Raw genomic sequence first — 19,476 nt, forward strand, 5'->3', positions numbered from 1 at the left:
GACACTCAGTGTCTCCTGATGAAAAATACAATTTTCATCTTTAAACATGCAAGTGCACTGCAGAGAGATTTGTCTCTGCTTTTCTTGGCCACACATACTAGGGCTTCCTCCTCTTTCTGAATTATTTTGAACAATTTTAAACCCTACAAAAATCAGTAGCAGAGAACTTGCCTTGTATTAATGTTATATGAATGTTACTTTATGTTTTTATTCTAGATATGCCAAATGTTCAAACCAATATTAAATTAAATCTGGTCATTAGAAAAAAAAATTGGTTTAAAACTGCCATTTCAGTGGATCTTAACTTTTCCCCCTATTTTTAAGGTGGGTGGGCTACACAAAAAAGAATGTGTTTAATGCCAAGATCCAAGACTAACTTAAAAATTTTGATTAAACCCCCTTAAATATTCTTTTATTCAACCAGTTTATTTTAATAGTATTATAAATAATTGTTGACAGTCAAATGAAGACCACTATAAATGAAGTCAACGAGGGAAATAAGATTCAGTAAATTTTTCAGAGCCTGTAACTTCTTCCCTCCTTTTCTCTTCAGTCCTCCTACCCCCACCTTTTGCCCCAGAGGCCTTTACTGTTCTTCTCAACGGGAGGCTTTGTTGTAATTAAACCAGAGGAAAACTGGCTGGCTGCAGCCAACATCTGACTTAGGGCTTCTGAAAGCAGTGTTCTGGTAGAGTGTACCACCCCCCAGCGGGCAAAAACTCTACAGTAAATCTCTAAGCAGTATTAATTCTCCAAAGTGCATTTTTCTCTTCAGAGCATAAAAAGGGCCTTTTCTCGACTCTTTCTAACATTCCACCATTTCAAAAACTTATCACAAGTCAACAAACAAATTTCCATCAAAGAGATGGTTTGTAAATGTCTTCTGGAAAAAGCCTTCTGCCGCTTAAGAACCGAAATAGGAATATACATTTCAGAAAGCATTTTCCAGTTTCAGAACGCAGATCAACATCGCTAAATTTGGTAAAACATCACACTAAAAAACAGTCTGAAAGTCATGTTTATATTGCATAGGAGAGCAGGTTTCAAGACTTTGACTTGTCTGTTGACAAGAACACCAGAGAAAACAGATTTTAAGTAAAAAAGAACGAAATGTAATCTAAGCAGCAGCTAAAGTTGCATTTGTTTAACATATGCATAATCTCTTTTCCTAGCCCCCAAATCAAGTGTCAGGAATGTATAAAAAGCTCTCTCCAGGTATTAGTCTGCTTAAATGAGAGAAAGGAGAAATTGCTCTCTCTTGATGAGACAATGACAGCTTTTGTTCTTTATTCTTTCACTTTTCACGTGCACAAGTTACCGTGGCAACTTTGAAAAGAAAACCCAGAGACCACATTTGGTTAAACACCATTTTTAAAGTGTGCCACTGGACTGTGGATTGATCAGTTTATGTGTTGATGATTTTCTTCCTCTTCATTTGGTTTAAATCAACAACACTCAACTCTGACATGAAAAAAACAAGGTGTTTTTTATGATTATGGATGTTATCATCCAGCCCAGTGCTTGGCACACAGTAGACCCAAATATTTGTTCTACTAGAGTATGGAAACTTGAATATTAGAAATTTAAAGCATATCAACCAAATTGTACTCACAGCATTTCAAGTTTGCAGTGGGAAAATGTGGTTTAACAAAGATAAGCATAGTTTTAATTGCAGTTGCTTAAAAGTCAATGCAAACTTAAAGCTTGTCCCCTGCCCCAAGCTCTCTACTGCTCACCTTTACCAACCTCTAAATTAATATCTTATTCATTCTTATAAGCCATGGTTTTCTAACTCGTTTAGTCTGGCTTAATATCATAAAGGAAGCAGCCTTCACTATGATGAAAGATAACATCCCAGTTTGCCTTTTTCTTTTAAGGATGCTCAGTTTAACTTTATAAGCCAAAACAAATGAAGCAGAATTAGATTCATTTATCACAAACCTATTGGGGAAAAGAACCAGTAACATAAAAGGAGAAAGTAAAAATACTTTGCTTTGGAACTTTCATCCCCTACTTGCATAAATGAAACAAACCTTACAGGCCAGAAAATAGTCTGGATAAAACTACGTAAGAAAAGGCACACTTGCTTCTCTGCCTCTCAGCAAACCCTTCAGACTTCATGACTCTCAAGAGGAGAGTTAGAGGTCCTTCTGCTTGCCTGGCATTAAACAAAAGAATTGGAACTTTCCTGAAATCTGATGATCGTGGAAAATTTAACTACCAGACAGGCTGCTTAGAAAGCATTTTGCTGTCACTATCAACTAACCTGATGTACTCCAGTTTTTCAGTTTAACCATACACGTAGTTTATTTGAAATACCATTTGTCATTACAAAGACTTAGCATTCATAGGTTGATCATTTTGTTGAGCTTTCTAGCAGCAATTTAAACCTTCATGAATAAATTACTTTCCTAATACTCCAAATTATGATTGTATAAATTCCAGTTTACCTAGAAGTAGTCACAGACTTGGATAAATTTGAGTAAGCATACGTCTTCTTCAATCTCAAGGTTTTACTCAAAATAATAATGCAATTAATTTCGATTAAGAGTTCTACATGCCTTTCTACTTTTAGATTTAATATTTTTAAAAGTTTCCCAGAGAGTTAAGAGACCCTGATGTGACGCAAAGCATTAAAAAGAAACGAAAATCTCAAAACTCTATACTCGATTTAAGATTTTTTTTAAATGAGCAATGATTTCAAATCAAAGTCAATTTAAATCAAAGGGAGCAAATAAAGGATTTAGGAAGTTAGCACTATCAACATATATCAACATATAATCTTAATCTAAGTGATCAAAACATGAGAAATACCTTGTCATCTCAAACATTCCCACCTCCAAAATATTGTAGTAGCAAAAAAGGAATCACATAAACATGTAGATTACCTCAAGTTCTTGACTTTATTTAAATACCAGTTTTCTATTCAGATACAACTTCTTCAATTATGTTAGTTTTCTTAAACTATCTCAAAATGATAGCATCTTTATCTATTTACATTCTTTTAAGTAGATCATGGAAATCAGCTGGAGGCTTCTTGCAGACGTGATTACATTATAAATGCATTTTTAAAAATCCACAAATTTATTTATAAAGATAAACTGAATAGGAAAATCCATATTAAAACTCTGATTTACCAGTGAGGCGATTATGTTTTTCTTCTTTTTGCTACAGTTCTACAGACTAGATACTGAAGCAATGATACAATTTAAAAAAAATTTTAAACATTCCTTTAAATAACCAGGGCTCCATTTATGTTTTCCCCCAAGTTACCCCATTAACAATATTTTTCTAAAAGATCGATTCCTTTTTGTTCAGAAGTAATGGCCTCTTTCAAGCTTATGCAGACATAAAGCCTCTGAAGTCAATGTTGTGGAAACCAGGCCACAGTGTCCATGCCAGTGGGGATCATTTTTCTTTTCATCAGTCACATTCAACTACAATGTCTTTATGTGCGTGAACATGTAGAGCCAGCTCAGAAAGAGGGAAGTCTAAGCATGGGGGCAGAATCACCTATTTTAGATGGAGAGACCATTACAGCCTCTAATATGCAAAATAAAACAAAACTCTTTAGCACTATAGTTTTTTAATATAAAAGGTCAGGAGAAGATATAAAATATGAGATATAAAACACAATCAAGCATGCATTGAACTGTTTGAGCTTAAGTAAAGGGAGTAAGAACTTGTGAAGGAAGCTTCATTTTTCAAAGAGTATCCTTCTCTCCAGAGAAACATGCTTTATATTTTTGCCTTTTGTTTTAATGCAGTCTGGGGAGAAAAGAATGGCATTTTCCAAGAATTTAATGAGATTTCAGGCTTTCTGTTAATCCCACATTATTACCACTATTGTATTAATGGCAATGTGAGTTTGCATATCAAATAGAGCAGAGGAAGCAGTTTCACAAATGTAAAACAGAAAAATAAACAAATTAATCTTCCTTCTTTTCACACCAATTTAGAATATTTTTTCTTTCTCTGGGTTAAAAATGTGAAAATCAATACATATTCTTGGAGCTTGAATTGGTGAAATACAGCTCAGCTACAAGCTTTAGCTCTGGTTATCATTATGATCATCACCTTGCACATACTCTAGGCTGACCAACAATTTTTAAATTCCCATTCGTCAGATTAATCTTTTCAACTTTAGAGTATGTCCTGGTGTATGAGAAATGGCCAGCTATTGGCAACATTTTAAGCAGGTTCTCACCTGTGATTTTTATAATGGTTTTGATTAGTTTTTAATGCAGTTCAACAAAAGTAACTGTTTTTTAAATGGCTTTAAATTTTTTCTTAAATTTACCAAATTACTTTATATGTTGAATAATTTTCAAGCTTAGAAAACATTTACAGAAGATACTTTTTAAAGTAACATTGTAATTATAACTTCACAGCTTGCTTTTCCATTTTCACATACCAAGAAAGTAACAGTTTTCAAGAAAATACTCCACTGAAATTCAACAATAATGAGCAAAACCCTAAAGGCATCAGTGTAAAACCTCACATTAAACAATAAATCACTTAAACTTTCCTTTGTGGGCACTTTGCAATATTCACTAGAGACTACTTTATCCATCTGCTAACTTCTATTTTTATTGCAAGTTGCCTAAATAATAAATTTAATGTATCTGTAATTTTTTTTCAGTTTCCTTCTGTTAATGCAGCCTATTAGTGTTGATATCTGGTGACAAACTAAAAGAAATCGAACTTTCAAAGAGAACCAGAAACACAAATTTTGGCCTTATTTAAAATTCACTTTCAGTACTGTTTGAATTCTGGAACAGATGCTATCCTTGTTGGATGCTAGGTAATTACTGGGGGAGAAGCAAATTGCTTCTACTTTCAGGGTCAAATATTTCCATGATACCGTAATGAACCCTACTTGTATAGAAAGCCCCTGAGTGGGTGACCTTGCATAACAGATACTGATCCTACCCACCTCCCCTGTCCACCCCCAAAAATCGTCATGCATATTAGATAATGAACAAAGCAGTCATCATTAAAATCATGAGTCTCTTTGGTAAAGCCTTAAGCCCTTTCAGAAGTGAAAAAGACAGTCATTGGAAACTGGCATGTTCCTGTTTGAACCTAGAGAGAAATGCCTTGTCAGCTTTTGATATGCTTTCCTAACAGTCATTACAAGGAGACATTGAAATAGCTTCCTTTCTGTCCCAAATACAGTTTCTCAAGTTCAGTTTGCTAAAAATTGTATTCTCCTGAAAAAAATACTATGACTTGAACTTCTGTGCTGCCTTTTGGCCAACAATACCTGAGTAACTAGAGTTTCAAGATCATCAACTAGCCCTTAAAAACACCTCTAAGGAGGAAGGTCATAGTGTCCACATTCTGCAATTGGGAAAATTGAGGCCTGCAGGAAGAATTAAACAGGGCACTGAGCAAATCAAAAGAAACACTTCTAAAGCAAACCCTTTTCAACTCTTTAAATTGTAGATTGTATGACTTTGAAAACTATGTTCAGAAATGTCTAAAACGTTACCATGGCATTTCTGTCAAAAATCATTGTTATGTCTTTGTTCACCTCTTTGACGTGTACTTGTTTTCTTCTTTTTAAACATTTTATAATTTTATATCTAAGATTTAAAAGTGAACTTTTAAAGATTGGCCTGACCTGAATTCAAAATCCATGGAAGGGGCTTACTGCCTCTTGAATGAAGCTTTGCTTCTGATTTGTTGAACAATCAGTTAACAACTGAAATTATCTATTTGGTGACAATCTCAACTTTGGCTTCCACTTTATTTATATAAACGGGAAGTAAAAGACAAAGAGGTCATCTTATCCCTTTGCAACAACTAGTATGACAAAAGATGTGTTGCTTGAAGAAAGAAGTGAAGTTAAATTTCTAGGAAATTTCTCTAGTGTGTTAACGTTCATTGTTAATAGTTCATTAAAACATTTTACTTTCACAGGAGATGCTCAGACCCAGTGTATTTCAAGGAACAGAAACATAAAGGAAATCTAGTATGCTTCCTTTTTTTTTCCCATGAAGAATATTTGAATTAAGTTTTTTTTACCTCTTGAAAGAATACCTGTTCTTTCATAACCTGTGACTGCACCAGCTATTCTGAGAAAGCAGCAAGAAGCAAAAGCTGGAAATAGCTATTTCACAGCAGGTAATCACACCTCAGGATGTAGCTACTGTACAAAGTTTATACTTGGATAATACTGGATGGGAATAAAGGTGGGGGGTAACTGCCTGAAAAACCTATTACTATACAGGTCTTAGCATCATGAATGGCTTTCTTCATGAGGATCTGAAGTTACTATCTCTGACCACATTGCACAGAAGAGCCAATAAGAATTTCAAAGAGAGCAGTTTCCACTAAGGGAATTAAGCTACACAAAAGGAACCTTCACACAGAAACTCTATAAGAAAGAAAAAAAAATACATAGGAAACCATGTGTTCTACATAGTAACAGGAAACTGAATTGTTTCTGGTCCCCACTTTAATAAGCTTGCCCACCATGCTGAACCGCAGCTGGAATGTTCATTGACAACAGCAAGCCTGATCTGGAGGTGTGTGCGGCATAGGATTACTTGAATAAACACTGAAGAATATTTCCAAGGACTAAACAAGAGTTTATAAGTCCCAGCCCCTCACCAGGAAAATAATATATGCGCATTGGATTTTCACTCACGCAAAATTTACCCACATCGTTCAATAAGGTAGGAAAAATATTAAAGTATTTTATTTTCATGCCTGAAATTATAAAGGCTAATTAATACCTAAAGGTGCTGAAGAAATTATATTACACAATAGATCAGTACAAATCTATAATTCTCCAGCTATGGAGAATGTTGAATAATATTTTAGATTAGAACTTGAAGAAAGATAAATGCATTGTGAAAACATGTTATGAGATAGAATGTAATGAAAAATGTTCATAAAGCCATTAAACCATGTAGTACAAAACATACAATAAAACGGGAGAAAGAAAGAGCTAGTTTAACATGAAATGGAATTTTCCACTTAGATTAGCTAGATGTATTAGCTGTATGTCTTTCCTTCCCTAAAGTAAATGAAAAAGATTCCTTCTGATTTTCTTGCTAGAAATACCCATCTCACATGTTTAATATTAATAATCAAAGAAAAATAACATCAATAATCAAAGCAAACACTTGGCTTTACTGGGATTCAGGATCTCAAGATATTTGTAACTATTCCTGAATAGTAAGAGAATAGATTTTTTTGACTACACATTTCTACAGTTGTGCAGTCTACCTAATAGAAAGCAGATATAAAATTTTTGCTCTTAAGAACAGTAACATTATTATCTTTAAATATAACAAATCATATTCATATGTGTCAATTCATTATGAATATTAAGAAAAAATTAGAAATCTGACTAGCTTGATCAATGACTGGCTACAAAACTGATATAAAGTATTATGAAAATGCTTTAGAATATTCAATAAAACTAATTATATTTAACATTTCAAAGTCAGATAGATTTGGGACTTAATACCAGAAACATTTAAGGTAAAAAGATTATGTGATTGTGTTCATTGTTAGCTAGCAATAAAACCTAAGTATGCAAAAAAAAAAAAATTAACTAATAAAAGTGATTATAGATGTTGCAGTTTCCACATCTATTTTGAATACCATTTTAAATACGCTGGCCTGATGATTTTCTTTTTCTTTTTTTTTAACTCACTCCATTTTAGGGCTCTGAAACTACCTTGTGTAAAGACCTCAACACTGCTGACCATGATCAGCCCAGCCTGGAGCATCTTCCTCATCGGGGCTAAAATTGGGCTGTTCCTCCAGGTGGCACCACTATCAGTTATGGCTAAATCCTGTCCATCTGTGTGCCGCTGTGATGCCGGTTTCATTTACTGTAATGATCGCTTTCTGACATCCATTCCAACAGGAATACCAGAGGATGCTACAACTCTCTACCTTCAGAACAACCAAATAAATAATGCTGGGATTCCTTCAGATTTGAAAAACTTGCTGAAAGTAGAAAGAATATACCTATATCACAACAGTTTAGATGAATTTCCTACCAACCTACCAAAGTATGTAAAAGAGCTACATCTGCAAGAAAATAATATAAGGACTATCACTTATGATTCACTTTCAAAAATCCCCTATCTGGAAGAATTACATTTAGATGATAACTCCGTCTCAGCTGTTAGCATTGAAGAGGGGGCATTCCGAGACAGTAACTATCTCCGGCTGCTTTTCCTGTCCCGTAATCATCTGAGCACAATCCCCTGGGGTTTGCCCAGGACTATAGAAGAACTCCGCTTGGATGATAATCGCATATCCACCATCTCATCACCATCTCTTCAAGGTCTCACTAGCCTAAAACGCCTGGTTTTGGATGGAAACCTGTTGAACAACCACGGTTTAGGTGATAAAGTTTTCTTCAACCTAGTCAACTTAACGGAACTGTCACTGGTACGGAATTCCCTGACTGCTGCACCAGTAAACCTTCCAGGCACAAACCTGAGGAAGCTTTATCTTCAAGATAACCATATCAATCGGGTGCCCCCAAATGCTTTTTCTTATCTAAGGCAGCTGTATCGACTTGATATGTCCAATAACAACCTAAGTAATTTACCTCAGGGTATCTTTGATGATTTGGACAACATAACCCAATTGATTCTTCGCAACAATCCGTGGTATTGTGGGTGCAAGATGAAATGGGTGCGTGACTGGTTACAATCACTACCTGTGAAGGTCAATGTGCGTGGGCTCATGTGCCAAGCCCCTGAAAAGGTTCGGGGAATGGCTATCAAGGACCTCAATGTGGAACTGTTTGATTGTAAGGACAGCACAGTTGTAAGCACCATTCAGACAACCACTGCAACACCCAACACAGTGCATCCTGCTCAAGGACAGTGGCCAGCTCCAGTGACCAAACAACCAGACATGAAGAACCCCAAACTCACTAAGGATCAGCGAACCACGGGGCACCCAGCAAGAAAAACAATTATCATTACTGTGAAAGCTGTCACCTCTGACACAATTCATATCTCTTGGAAACTTGTCCTACCTATGACTGCTTTAAGACTCAGCTGGCTCAAACTGGGTCACAGCCCAGCGTTTGGATCTATAACGGAAACAATTGTAACAGGAGAACGCAGTGAATACTTGGTCACAGCCCTGGAGCCTGATTCGCCCTATCGAGTCTGCATGGTTCCCATGGAAACCAGTAACCTCTACCTATTTGATGAAACTCCTGTTTGTATTGAGACTGAAACCGCACCCCTTCGAATGTACAACCCTACAACCACCCTTAATCGAGAGCAAAAGAAAGAACCTTATAAAAACCCCAATTTACCATTGGCTGCCATCATTGGTGGGGCTGTGGCCCTGGTGACCATAGCCCTTCTCGCTTTAGTGTGCTGGTATGTTCATAGGAATGGGTCACTCTTCTCAAGGAACTGTGCATACAGCAAAGGGAAGAGAAGAAAGGATGACTATGCGGAAGCTGGCACCAAGAAGGACAACTCCATCCTGGAAATCAGGGAGACTTCTTTTCAGATGCTACCGATAAGCAATGAACCCATCTCAAAGGAGGAATTTGTAATACACACCATATTTCCTCCTAACGGAATGAATCTGTACAAAAACAATCACAGTGAAAGTAGCAGTAACCGAAGCTACAGAGACAGCGGTATTCCAGACTCAGATCACTCACACTCATGATGCTGGAGGACTCGCAGCATACTGTGTTTTGGTTTTTTTAAACCTAAGGGAGGTGATGGTAGGAACCCTGTTCTACCGTAAAACACTGGAAAAAGAGACTGAGAAAAGCAATGTACTGTACATTTGCCATATAATTTATATTTAAGAACTTTTTATTAAAAGTTTCAAATTTCAGGTTACTGCTGCGATTGATGTAGTGGAGAAGCCTGAACACAATTCTATATTTTAGTACTTTTTAGTAATTTGTACTGTATTTTCCTTGAAAATATTGAAGTTATAAATCATTTACTTTGTGTTCTACTGAGTAAGATGACTTGTTGACTGTGAAAGTGAATTTTCTTGCTGTGTTGAACAATCAGAACTGCGTTCACATGAGATCCTTGTAGTATAAGCACAGGCCATTTTTCACTTTGGTATTAATAAAATGTAAAAAAAAAAAACTGGCTGAATGAGAAAAATTAAATTTCAAAAGGTAGTTATGAAATAATGTTTCAATTATTAAATTTGTATTCCAGTGGTATTCAATAATCAAAATATGTGAAGTAATGGGCAATATCAGACTTGCTGCATAACTCCATTTTTACCCTAAGCAAATTAGATATCCTTAAGAAAGTAAACATATCTTCTGAACTGAATCCATCAGCTGGCATAAAAGGAGTGTGAAGTCTGCTGTTGTTAATGCCTTGTTAACAAAGCTTTGAGAATAAAGGACTTCACAAAAACAATAATGTAAGTGCTTCCAGGTTAGGGGGAAATCTGTACTTAGGAAAACATGAAAACTTAGACTCGCATAGCGTGATGAACACAAATCTCAGAATTGCATTCTGGTTTTGCCTATACCATCCTGATTTTTGAAAAGTCAACTCTAAAGACACAATTGTTCATGTTTATGAAGTTTTTATCATAAAGGATGTCAAAAAAAACCTTACACACATTAAAAAGGTAGCATAAACATAAGCAATTCCCCTCAGCAATGAAGAGAAAGTAGTACTTTAAATGAGAATTTAAAAGAAAAACAAATACTAGAAATTAAACTTAGATCTGGTTTATGTGAAACATTCTAACACTGCACATAAACGTTCAATTTACGTTCACAACGATCAAGAATACTGCCCATTACTGTCACAGTTTTCCAGATATTACATAATTAACTTATAATGTAACATTTCTTTCCAGCTTCCTACTGAATTGTGAGCTATTACTTGTTTAAAAACCTCATCACTTTTCTGTTGCCATGATTTTTTTTTTTTCCAACAAAAAACCAAAGTGCATTGTACCCCCTTTGGCCAGTCTTGTATGTGCCTTGATCCAACGCTACATGTATTCAGCTTTTAAAACTCGACAAATTTTTCATACTTCCTTAAATATGAAAAATTGTGGTCTTATTGCTGAATAAAACAAAAGAAAGGACAAAATAATTGTGCTTGCTTTTTCGGGATTATGTTACTATCACTAAAGTAGCAAACTGCCCAGCACATTAGTCCTAAGTACCCCCCTGTATTTTTCTAGGCATAAAAATAAATGTTGGCTACAAATAAAAAAATAGCAATATCTTGAGCTTGTGTATCATTTTACTTAAGGGTTCAGCGTTTCATGCATAAACGAATATCCTAACAGTCTTTTGGAATACTCTTACAGAAAACTTCAGAAGTGGTTTTGTGACCTTTCAGTCTTTGTACAGTGCTACTGTTGTCCTGGCTGATATTTTAAGGTGGTTTTTGAAAAATTAATATTTTTTAAAATAGCTTTTTGGCATCGGAGGATCTGATATCTCAGATTTACCACTTACTAGGTATGTGAAAACAAACCATTTACTCTCCTTAGCTTAGTTTCCTTATCTATACAATGGGGCTATTAATACCACCCACCTCACAGGGTTGTTGTGAGGATTAAATGAGACAATGTGCTTGGAAACTGTACAATGTTCAACAAAATACAAGTTACTACTATTATGGTCAAGCAGAGTAAGCCATGTGTTCCCAGTGGTTTGTTACATATCGCTGCTTCTACTACTCTGCTAACAAATATCTCCAACTGCCTATGAAACCTCATTTATTCACTTGCCATCTTCAAATGTTTCTCAATACTTTCTCTGTTGACTTCCTGTTAAGGACAGTTGTTTTCTAGGGATAACTTAGCAAAGAAAATGTGATTAACACCGGATACAGGGAACATTTTCTGAAGGAAGTTTGATTTTGCTTCCACAGGTTTTGAGTAGTTTAGTTACAAGCTCTGCCAGAAGTCAGGGAAAGGGTTGGATGGTTCCATAAAGTCCCTATAAATCTGTGAGTTTATAAAAAGTCAAAAGCCAGGACTATTTTCCAGTTAGTATACCTTTCATGAGCACAGAAAATTTTATGTGTTCTGATACATGCATTTTAATTATTTTACCTGGGATAAATCAGAAATATGTTTTACACTAGCAAATACAGAAAGCACTGAGAGGGTAAAAGTTTATTCTTTTACCTAGGCTTGCTATGAAATCCAAATACTTTGCTGAAATATATGTATACTTTCAATAAATGACAAAACACAAATTTCCACCTTAAGGGACACTAAATTAATTATGGATACATATACATCTATCCCAAGCTAAATATTCACAAATTTTACTGATCAGGTACTAACAAAGAAAAATGTAGGAAAAAAATTCAATTCTGAATATGCAGCTTATACATTTAACAAGAATACAATGGGGAAGCTACAAAAAAATTGAGGGAAAAATCACTCCCCTGCTGAACATTTGACAAAAATCAAAAATTGTTTTTGGATGCAGGCACTTGTAACTGCATTAAATCACTGCACTTACACTCTCGTTCCCTATTAAGAACAACACTTTGTTCTTTCAGTGAGGCCTATTTATTAAAAGTATTCCCCTGTGCCAAAGGGACTAGGAAAAAACTCTGCTTTACTAACCACGTTTTCTGAGTAAAGCACATTTTATAGGTACATGCCAACATGACAGTTTTCATGAGGAGTCCGAAGAGACCCGAGTGCTTTAAAGCACCTGAAGTGTGGGTGTTAAAAAGGAACCAATCCACCACTGAATTCACTTTAAGATTAGCTCATCTGCCCCTGAAAACAGTAGTGGCATTTACAATTCTAATTCCTTTCTCCTACTTAGCATGATTAGCAAATCTTAATTTAGCATAGTGTTGGAATTAAAACTATTGTACTTTATGCTTTTGGACTATTGATTAAATTAGCAAAAAAAAAAAAAACTCATGGTTATTAATCACTTTCTTAAGAACTTCAAAGTTCTTTACAAAAAAACTCTCAACAGCCAATGACCTTTACTGAGTGGTTTCTATATTATAAAATAGTAGGAGCTTTGCCTTCAAGAAAGCGTGCTGTCTAGAGGTTGTAAGGCATTAAACAAATAATCTAGTGAAAGTTATACTGTGACTGCAGTACAGACATAATAATTACATCTATCTGGATGGATCAAGGAAGACCTCAGGAAGGAGGTAAAACAAAACTAGGGCTGGTATTGAAAGATAGGAAGGTATTTAAGGAGAAAGCAAGAAAAACAGATACTGGCCATGGAGAGAAAACGGTGAACAAAGTCATGGAGGTTGGAAAACAGTCGCAGTGCTTCTCGATGCTGGCTTTGGTCAGGATCACTTGGGGAGGCTCTTTATTAATTTAACCAGGCCGCAAACCAGACCTACTAAATTTAAATCTCCCAGGTTAAGTTTGAGTATTTATATACTTTTAATTCCAAAGGTGTTTCTGCTGAGGTTGAGTACCACTGATTTAGGAGGTGTTTGTGGAAAGGCCAATAGTCAGCTGAAACACCGGGTCCATGAAGGAGATAAAGCTGGACACATTTTTTTAATGTCAGGCTTTGTTATATTGTGTTAAGTGTGTTAAATTCCAAGCTGAGAAGTCTTCATGATATTCTTTGGCAATGGTTGTTAAGCAGGTGCATAAATAATCAATACTTTAGGGACATTTTGTAGAAATAAAGAATATTGCATGAAGGATAAAGAAGGAGAAACTGGGAGTAAGAAGACAAGTTAGACATCTATGCAGTATTCCAGGCAAGAGCCCGAACAGTGAAATAGGGTTTTTTAAAAAGGTGTAATTCAAAAGATACAGGAAAGGTAGAATTTCTAGGAATTGGAAACTGAAGAAAGAATAAAAATTGAAGATAATTCTCAGCCTGAGTAAGTAAAATGTTGGTGAGGCAATTAATAATGATGGAAAATACTGGAAAAGCAAATGTCAGAGTATTTTGTATATAATGAGTTTGAATAGGTGACCATATGCACAGTACAGGTTTACACTGGCTGATCGTTAGTAGTTCCATCTTTGCCTTCCATAGTGACTGAATTTAGATGATAAATTATAATCATTGTAGGTTTAAAGTACTTTTACATTACCCCTCTGGAAATGTCTACCAGGAAGTTGGAAATGAGGGTGTGAGGACAGATCTTCGGCATCAAGGAAGGGAATCCACATCTAACAGCTTATTATTAAAGCTGAGAGGATGGATGAGATCACCATCAGAATGCGAGCAGAGAAAGAGAGAAAAGAGACAAAGGAACGCCTACGCTTTGTAGGGACAGAAGAGGGAAGAGGAATACAAAAACGAACAAACAAAAAAACCGGAGTCACAAAGGGGAAAGATAATTTTGAAAAGAAAATATAATGAAATCAAGGAACTAGAAACATTTTTTAAAGGAGGATGTCAAAAAGGTAGTCAGGAATATAGACTTGGAAGAGGAAACTAATTATGAAAAAAGAGGAGACCATCAGGGATTTTGAAGCAGTGTCAACAGAGTAAGGAGGCAAAAAGCCTGTATGATGTTGGCAGGATAATGAGCGATAAAGAAAACAGAAACAATGATTAAGTCTACTCTTTAAGAAGTTTGGAGGTGAAGGGATCTTGCTTGGTCAGTCATGTCGAGGATCAAGAGAAATAAAAAAGAAGTGAATGCCAGGAAGGATATTTACTGACCTCAGGAATGAGATAGAGTTAGGAATCTACAATGAGGACAGGGAACGTATTTAACAGAAGTGAAGGAAATTGAGATGCACAAGAGGTGTGGTCCCAGTCATGGCTGTGACTCTAAGATGACTGAAGTTAAAGGCTGAGAAGCTGAAGTTTTGGAAGAGTCACCAGTGAGGAGGACACAATCACTCCGAGAGATGGAAAGGATTGGTATGCAGGTAAGGCTTGTAAGACAAGCCCTAAGGAAGATGGGGAAATGTCCCAGAGATGAAGAAGAGGGAGAAGATGATGGAATTAGACGATGTCAATGTAAAATAAGAATTTCAAAAGAAAGGATTTTGAATAGTGGTGAAAAACCAAAGTCAAGAAGAGGTTTTTCAGGGGAAGGGAAAAATTTTTTGAAACTCCCTACCTCTATTACAGACCCCTCCCCTTCCCTAGTTGCATCAAATCGTGACAGTAAGAGATGCAACACGTAACAGGGAAGGTGTCATCCTCAGGGAACAGATGTCAATTAATTCAAGGTGGTGGAAAGAATGCTAAGAGAAATGTGAGTAGCATGGGAAGCTGGAACCCAAAAGTAAAGGATTGAAATGGGCTCAGTGGAAGCAGTTAGGATATGGGCCAGAGAGGAGGTCAAAACCTCAGATGGAAAGAGACACAAAGAAGAAAAGGAGAGCAGAGGAGGACATTGCACCTAGGATTCTAGCAGACGATCACGGTTTAAAAGGATGTTGGTCATGAGAGGCCGGTGGAAACCTCTGTTCTAAATAGTATAGACATTCTGAATGGATGAAAGAAAAAGAACTAGAATAACCAAATTAACATTTCTCTATTCTTTGAACATCAAAACAGATTTAAATCTAACTTTATCTCAAAGTATTTCTGAAGAAGTATTTCTACCCACCCGTGCAAATTTTTACCAGGCTTTCCCACAAGTATCATAGAATTCCAGGGTAAGCAAATCACATTCTAGACCCCTCCTACTTCCTACCCACCATCTCATTTTTATACTATATGGGTAAAATGAGATTCAAAATAAATTTTAGGGCTATCTTGAAAGTTTTTTTTTTTTTCTTTTTTAAGAGGCTTCAAAAGGAAGTATGCAGCCACAGGGGTGTGGAAGTTGGGGATAATGGGGTTTTACAGTCTGATTGTGTACACACACAAAAGCAGTGCTCCTTTTTCCATGCCAGCTGGTTGGAGGGGTGGGGAGGGCAGTCTAGGAAATTACTACCCAAAGTAATTACCCTTTTGAATGTACATCATGGCTCTGATAATTGTGGCATTACAAAGCTGAGGCTAGTTTATATCAATGTTCCATTAAAAAGCATGGAATCACTGCTGGAATTCCACATTTTAATTTCCTAGATGTGAAGACCAATGCTAATAATAATAAAACAGTAAAGACAAGGTGAAACAAAAGTCTAACAAACCTATCTTTTAAAAATATGTTCTACAAACATTAGCAATGTCTCAAAATGTCTGGTGATCACGCCACTGCTGCAGACACTGCCATTTGTTGAGGACTGTTCAAGCACAATGCTGTTTTATACATTTCAATCTTGTTTAATTCATACAGTAACTTTACAAGTAGGAATTATTATTTGTATTTTTCAGATGAGCATATTAATACTTACAAAGTTTATGGAGTTAGATATTTTATTCATTCAACATTAACAATGATTTATTGTGCTTGGGTCTGAGTATATAGCACTGAACCAAAAAGACATGGAGATTACAGTTGGAGGAGGCAGACATTCAGATATTAAACAAAAACCAAATGAACATAAAGTGCAAAATCATGACAGATGCCACGGAAGAGAAAAACATGGTGTAGGAATGAGTATAACATGAAAACCTATTTAGATTGGGTGGTAAGAGAAGCCTAAGACCTAAGGGATAAAGAGTCAGCCACACGAAGAATGAGGTGGAGTGTTCTGAGAAGTTTAGTGAACTTAGGGATTGAAAAAAATGTCAGGGGGCTCAAGCTCAGTGAGCAAGACAGAGGTGAGATCAGTGAAGCAGGCCTGGATCAGTTCCTACGGTGTTTGGTAGGCCAAGGCCAAGGTAAGAAGTCTGGACTTCATTCTAGTATAAGAGAAGGCCATTGGAGGATTGTTAACAGAGGTTTGGGGAGAAGGAGGAAGAGAAGAATGATGTGTGGGGATCAGACTATCAGATTTCAATTGTAATAAAGTCACTAGGCACTGTGTGGAGAATGAGTACCATGGAACAGGATGCTGGTAGTAAGAGGACAGAGAGGAAAGACGCCAGGTATATTCTGGAGCTATAACAGAATCTTTCTTAAAGGTAGATAGTTAGCAAGTGGTAGAATAAGGATTCTGTCTTCTCCTGAAGCTTGAGCTCTTAAACACTCTCTTTAAATAGTGAGCAGAAATATTTCTTCAATAACTTTAAAAAGGAGTTTCAAGTCCATAAAAAATAATTATTTCATTTTACTGGTATAACAACTAGAAGACATTTTTAGGATTAAATCTCAAAACGTTTCAATGGCGCAAATGTGAATTTTTTTCTCCCAAGGCTTACAGACCTCTGCCCCATGATGCTGAATGATGACGTTTGGTGGTCACTAGTTAATGGCTGGAAACTATCCTGAGAATAACACTTATCTTTCTTGCAGCTTTCAATAAATTTAAACTTGGAGTTGGCAGACAAATCTTTATGTTTGAGTCACTACAACACCTTCTCATGATCCCTTTGTGTCTTCTAAAACCCAGAATGGAAGTTCCAGATCACTGAAGTTTTTCACCAGGCTTGGTGCTGAATTTGAGACATATAACCTATTAGTACTACTACCTAGTTTACAAAGGTAAAGAAAAGCCAAGATCATTTAATGGTTTTCAAATAATTATTTAATTATTAAAAAAAATAATCTTTGAACTATCAAAATGCCTTATTCAGAGTATACTTACCAGACTTGTATAAATAGAGACAGGTATTAGAGACCTACATTTAATTCCATAATTTTAGCCAATATGTCATAGACTCTTAGAGCTAGCTAGAAAAGCTTTCATAAATTTTAGAGATGTGTACTAACAATTAAATAGAAAAACCTATCCCTTCATTGTTTTGAAACAACAAAAAATTTGAAAAAAAAGTTTGTAGTTGAACTATAACCTATTTATAGTTTTTTAAAAGTCCATAATGGAAAAACATGTCTATGAATCAAAATATGCTTCTAACTACTGAGGAATGCATGGCTCATAGCATTCAATATATAGGAGGTAATGCTACCTTTATTGTTATTATTATTATCTAATATACTAAATACTTTACTTATGTGTTATTATCCATATCCTCCATTAAAATGTAAACTCCATGAAGGCAAGGAATTTTTCTTCTCCTGCTGCTTCATTGCTAAATTACCCCAACCTATAGAACAATGCCTGGCACCTAACAGACTCTCAAAAATATAGTTGTTCGATGAAGGAATAAAAGAATGAACAAGCTTCAAAGGGTTGTATCACTATCATCTGAGACGATCTTTGTAAAAGCTCTTTGCAAACTGTAAACCATTCTACAAACAGAACATTATCACCAACTTCATGATAACTACATTTATTAAGTATTCCACAGCCATTGTCTCCTTTGCTTCCCAATTCACAAAAGAAATTGAAGTTCAAAAGATTCTGCAACTCACCCAATATCACACAATATAAACTGGCAGAATTAGAACTCTAAAAAACAACTTAATTCCAAATGTAGCCACAAGGATCTTTACTCCACATCTCCTGTCTTTTCTACATGTTGCTCTCTTCATTAGGACATGCTGACTCCAATGTGTAAAACTAAGTATATTAGAACATTCTATGTACAGGCTTCCCTGGTGGCGCCTGCCAATGCAGGGGACACGGGTTCGATCCCTGGTCCGGGAAGATCCCACATGCCACAGAGCAATTAATCCTGTGCACCACAGCTACTGAGTCTGTGCTCTAGAGCCTGCGAGCCACAACTACTGAAGCCCACGCACCTAGAGCCCATGCTCCACAACAAGAGAAGCCACCACAATGAGAGGCCTACATGCCGCAACAAAGAGTAGCCCCTGCTAGCCACAACTAGAGAAGGCCTGCATGCAGCAATGAAGACCCAACGGAGCCAAAAATAAATATAAATAAAATAAATAAATTTATTTTTAATATTCTATGTAAAATTGATATTTGAGATGATGATAAAGAACACTGTCTTTGAATTAGACAAATCTGGGTTTGCATCCAGTTTCTACCACTTACTTGGGGTACGGCCTTGGGAGTTTAGCCAACCTTTCTAAGCCTCAGTTTCACCTTCTGTGAAATAGGATAAAAATAGTGCCTTTCTAGTTGTAAGGAATAAATTATATATTTAAAGTTGAGCATTCAACTTATACCTGGCTCTTAGCCAATAACCAGTAAATTTTATTTTCACCTTTGATGATGAAGAAACATTTGCCTAGTATCTAATATTAGAACTGATATTTGAACAGAGGGTGACAAAAAGTGGAAAGTGTGGAAGCAAGATCAACAGACTTTCTCTGCAATTTGTATTTTCCCTCTAAACCTGTACTGATTTTATAGAAGCTAATTCTAACAAAGGCATACTTTTTCTCCCCATCACAGGACTGGGTTCATTATATTACTCTGCAACCCTTGGCAAAAGTTCAAAAATGTCTATTTAGATCTTCTGCCCATTTTTTGATTGGGTTGTTTGATTGCTTGATATGAGCTGTTTGTATATTTCGGCCTGCTAAAAAGCAGAAGGAGTAACAAATTTTTAAAAGATTGTTATCTTCAGCTGTTAAAATGATAGAAGTCATCTTGGTTATTCCAAAATCCCAATAAAAATTT

General features: G+C 35.9%; 2 protein-coding genes across 4 annotated transcripts in view; one reads left to right on the forward strand and one right to left on the reverse strand.

Annotated features, from left to right (window-relative positions):
• MACROD2 (mono-ADP ribosylhydrolase 2) overlaps positions 1-19,476 on the reverse strand; it is a 1,985,837-nt gene that overhangs the window by 1,700,305 nt on the left and 266,056 nt on the right. The gene's annotated exons all lie outside the window — the stretch shown is intronic.
• Positions 7,642-9,786, forward strand: FLRT3 (fibronectin leucine rich transmembrane protein 3; the record flags this gene model as incomplete). The annotated part of the gene is made up of 1 exon (XM_079719868.1): positions 7,642-9,786. The coding sequence occupies one exon, from the start codon at positions 7,642-7,644 to the stop codon at positions 9,673-9,675; it is 2,034 nt and encodes a 677-aa protein (XP_079575994.1). The 3' UTR covers positions 9,676-9,786.

Source organism: Hyperoodon ampullatus, assembly GCF_949752795.1.
Source record: "Hyperoodon ampullatus genome assembly, chromosome: 14".
NCBI lineage: Eukaryota > Metazoa > Chordata > Mammalia > Artiodactyla > Ziphiidae > Hyperoodon > Hyperoodon ampullatus.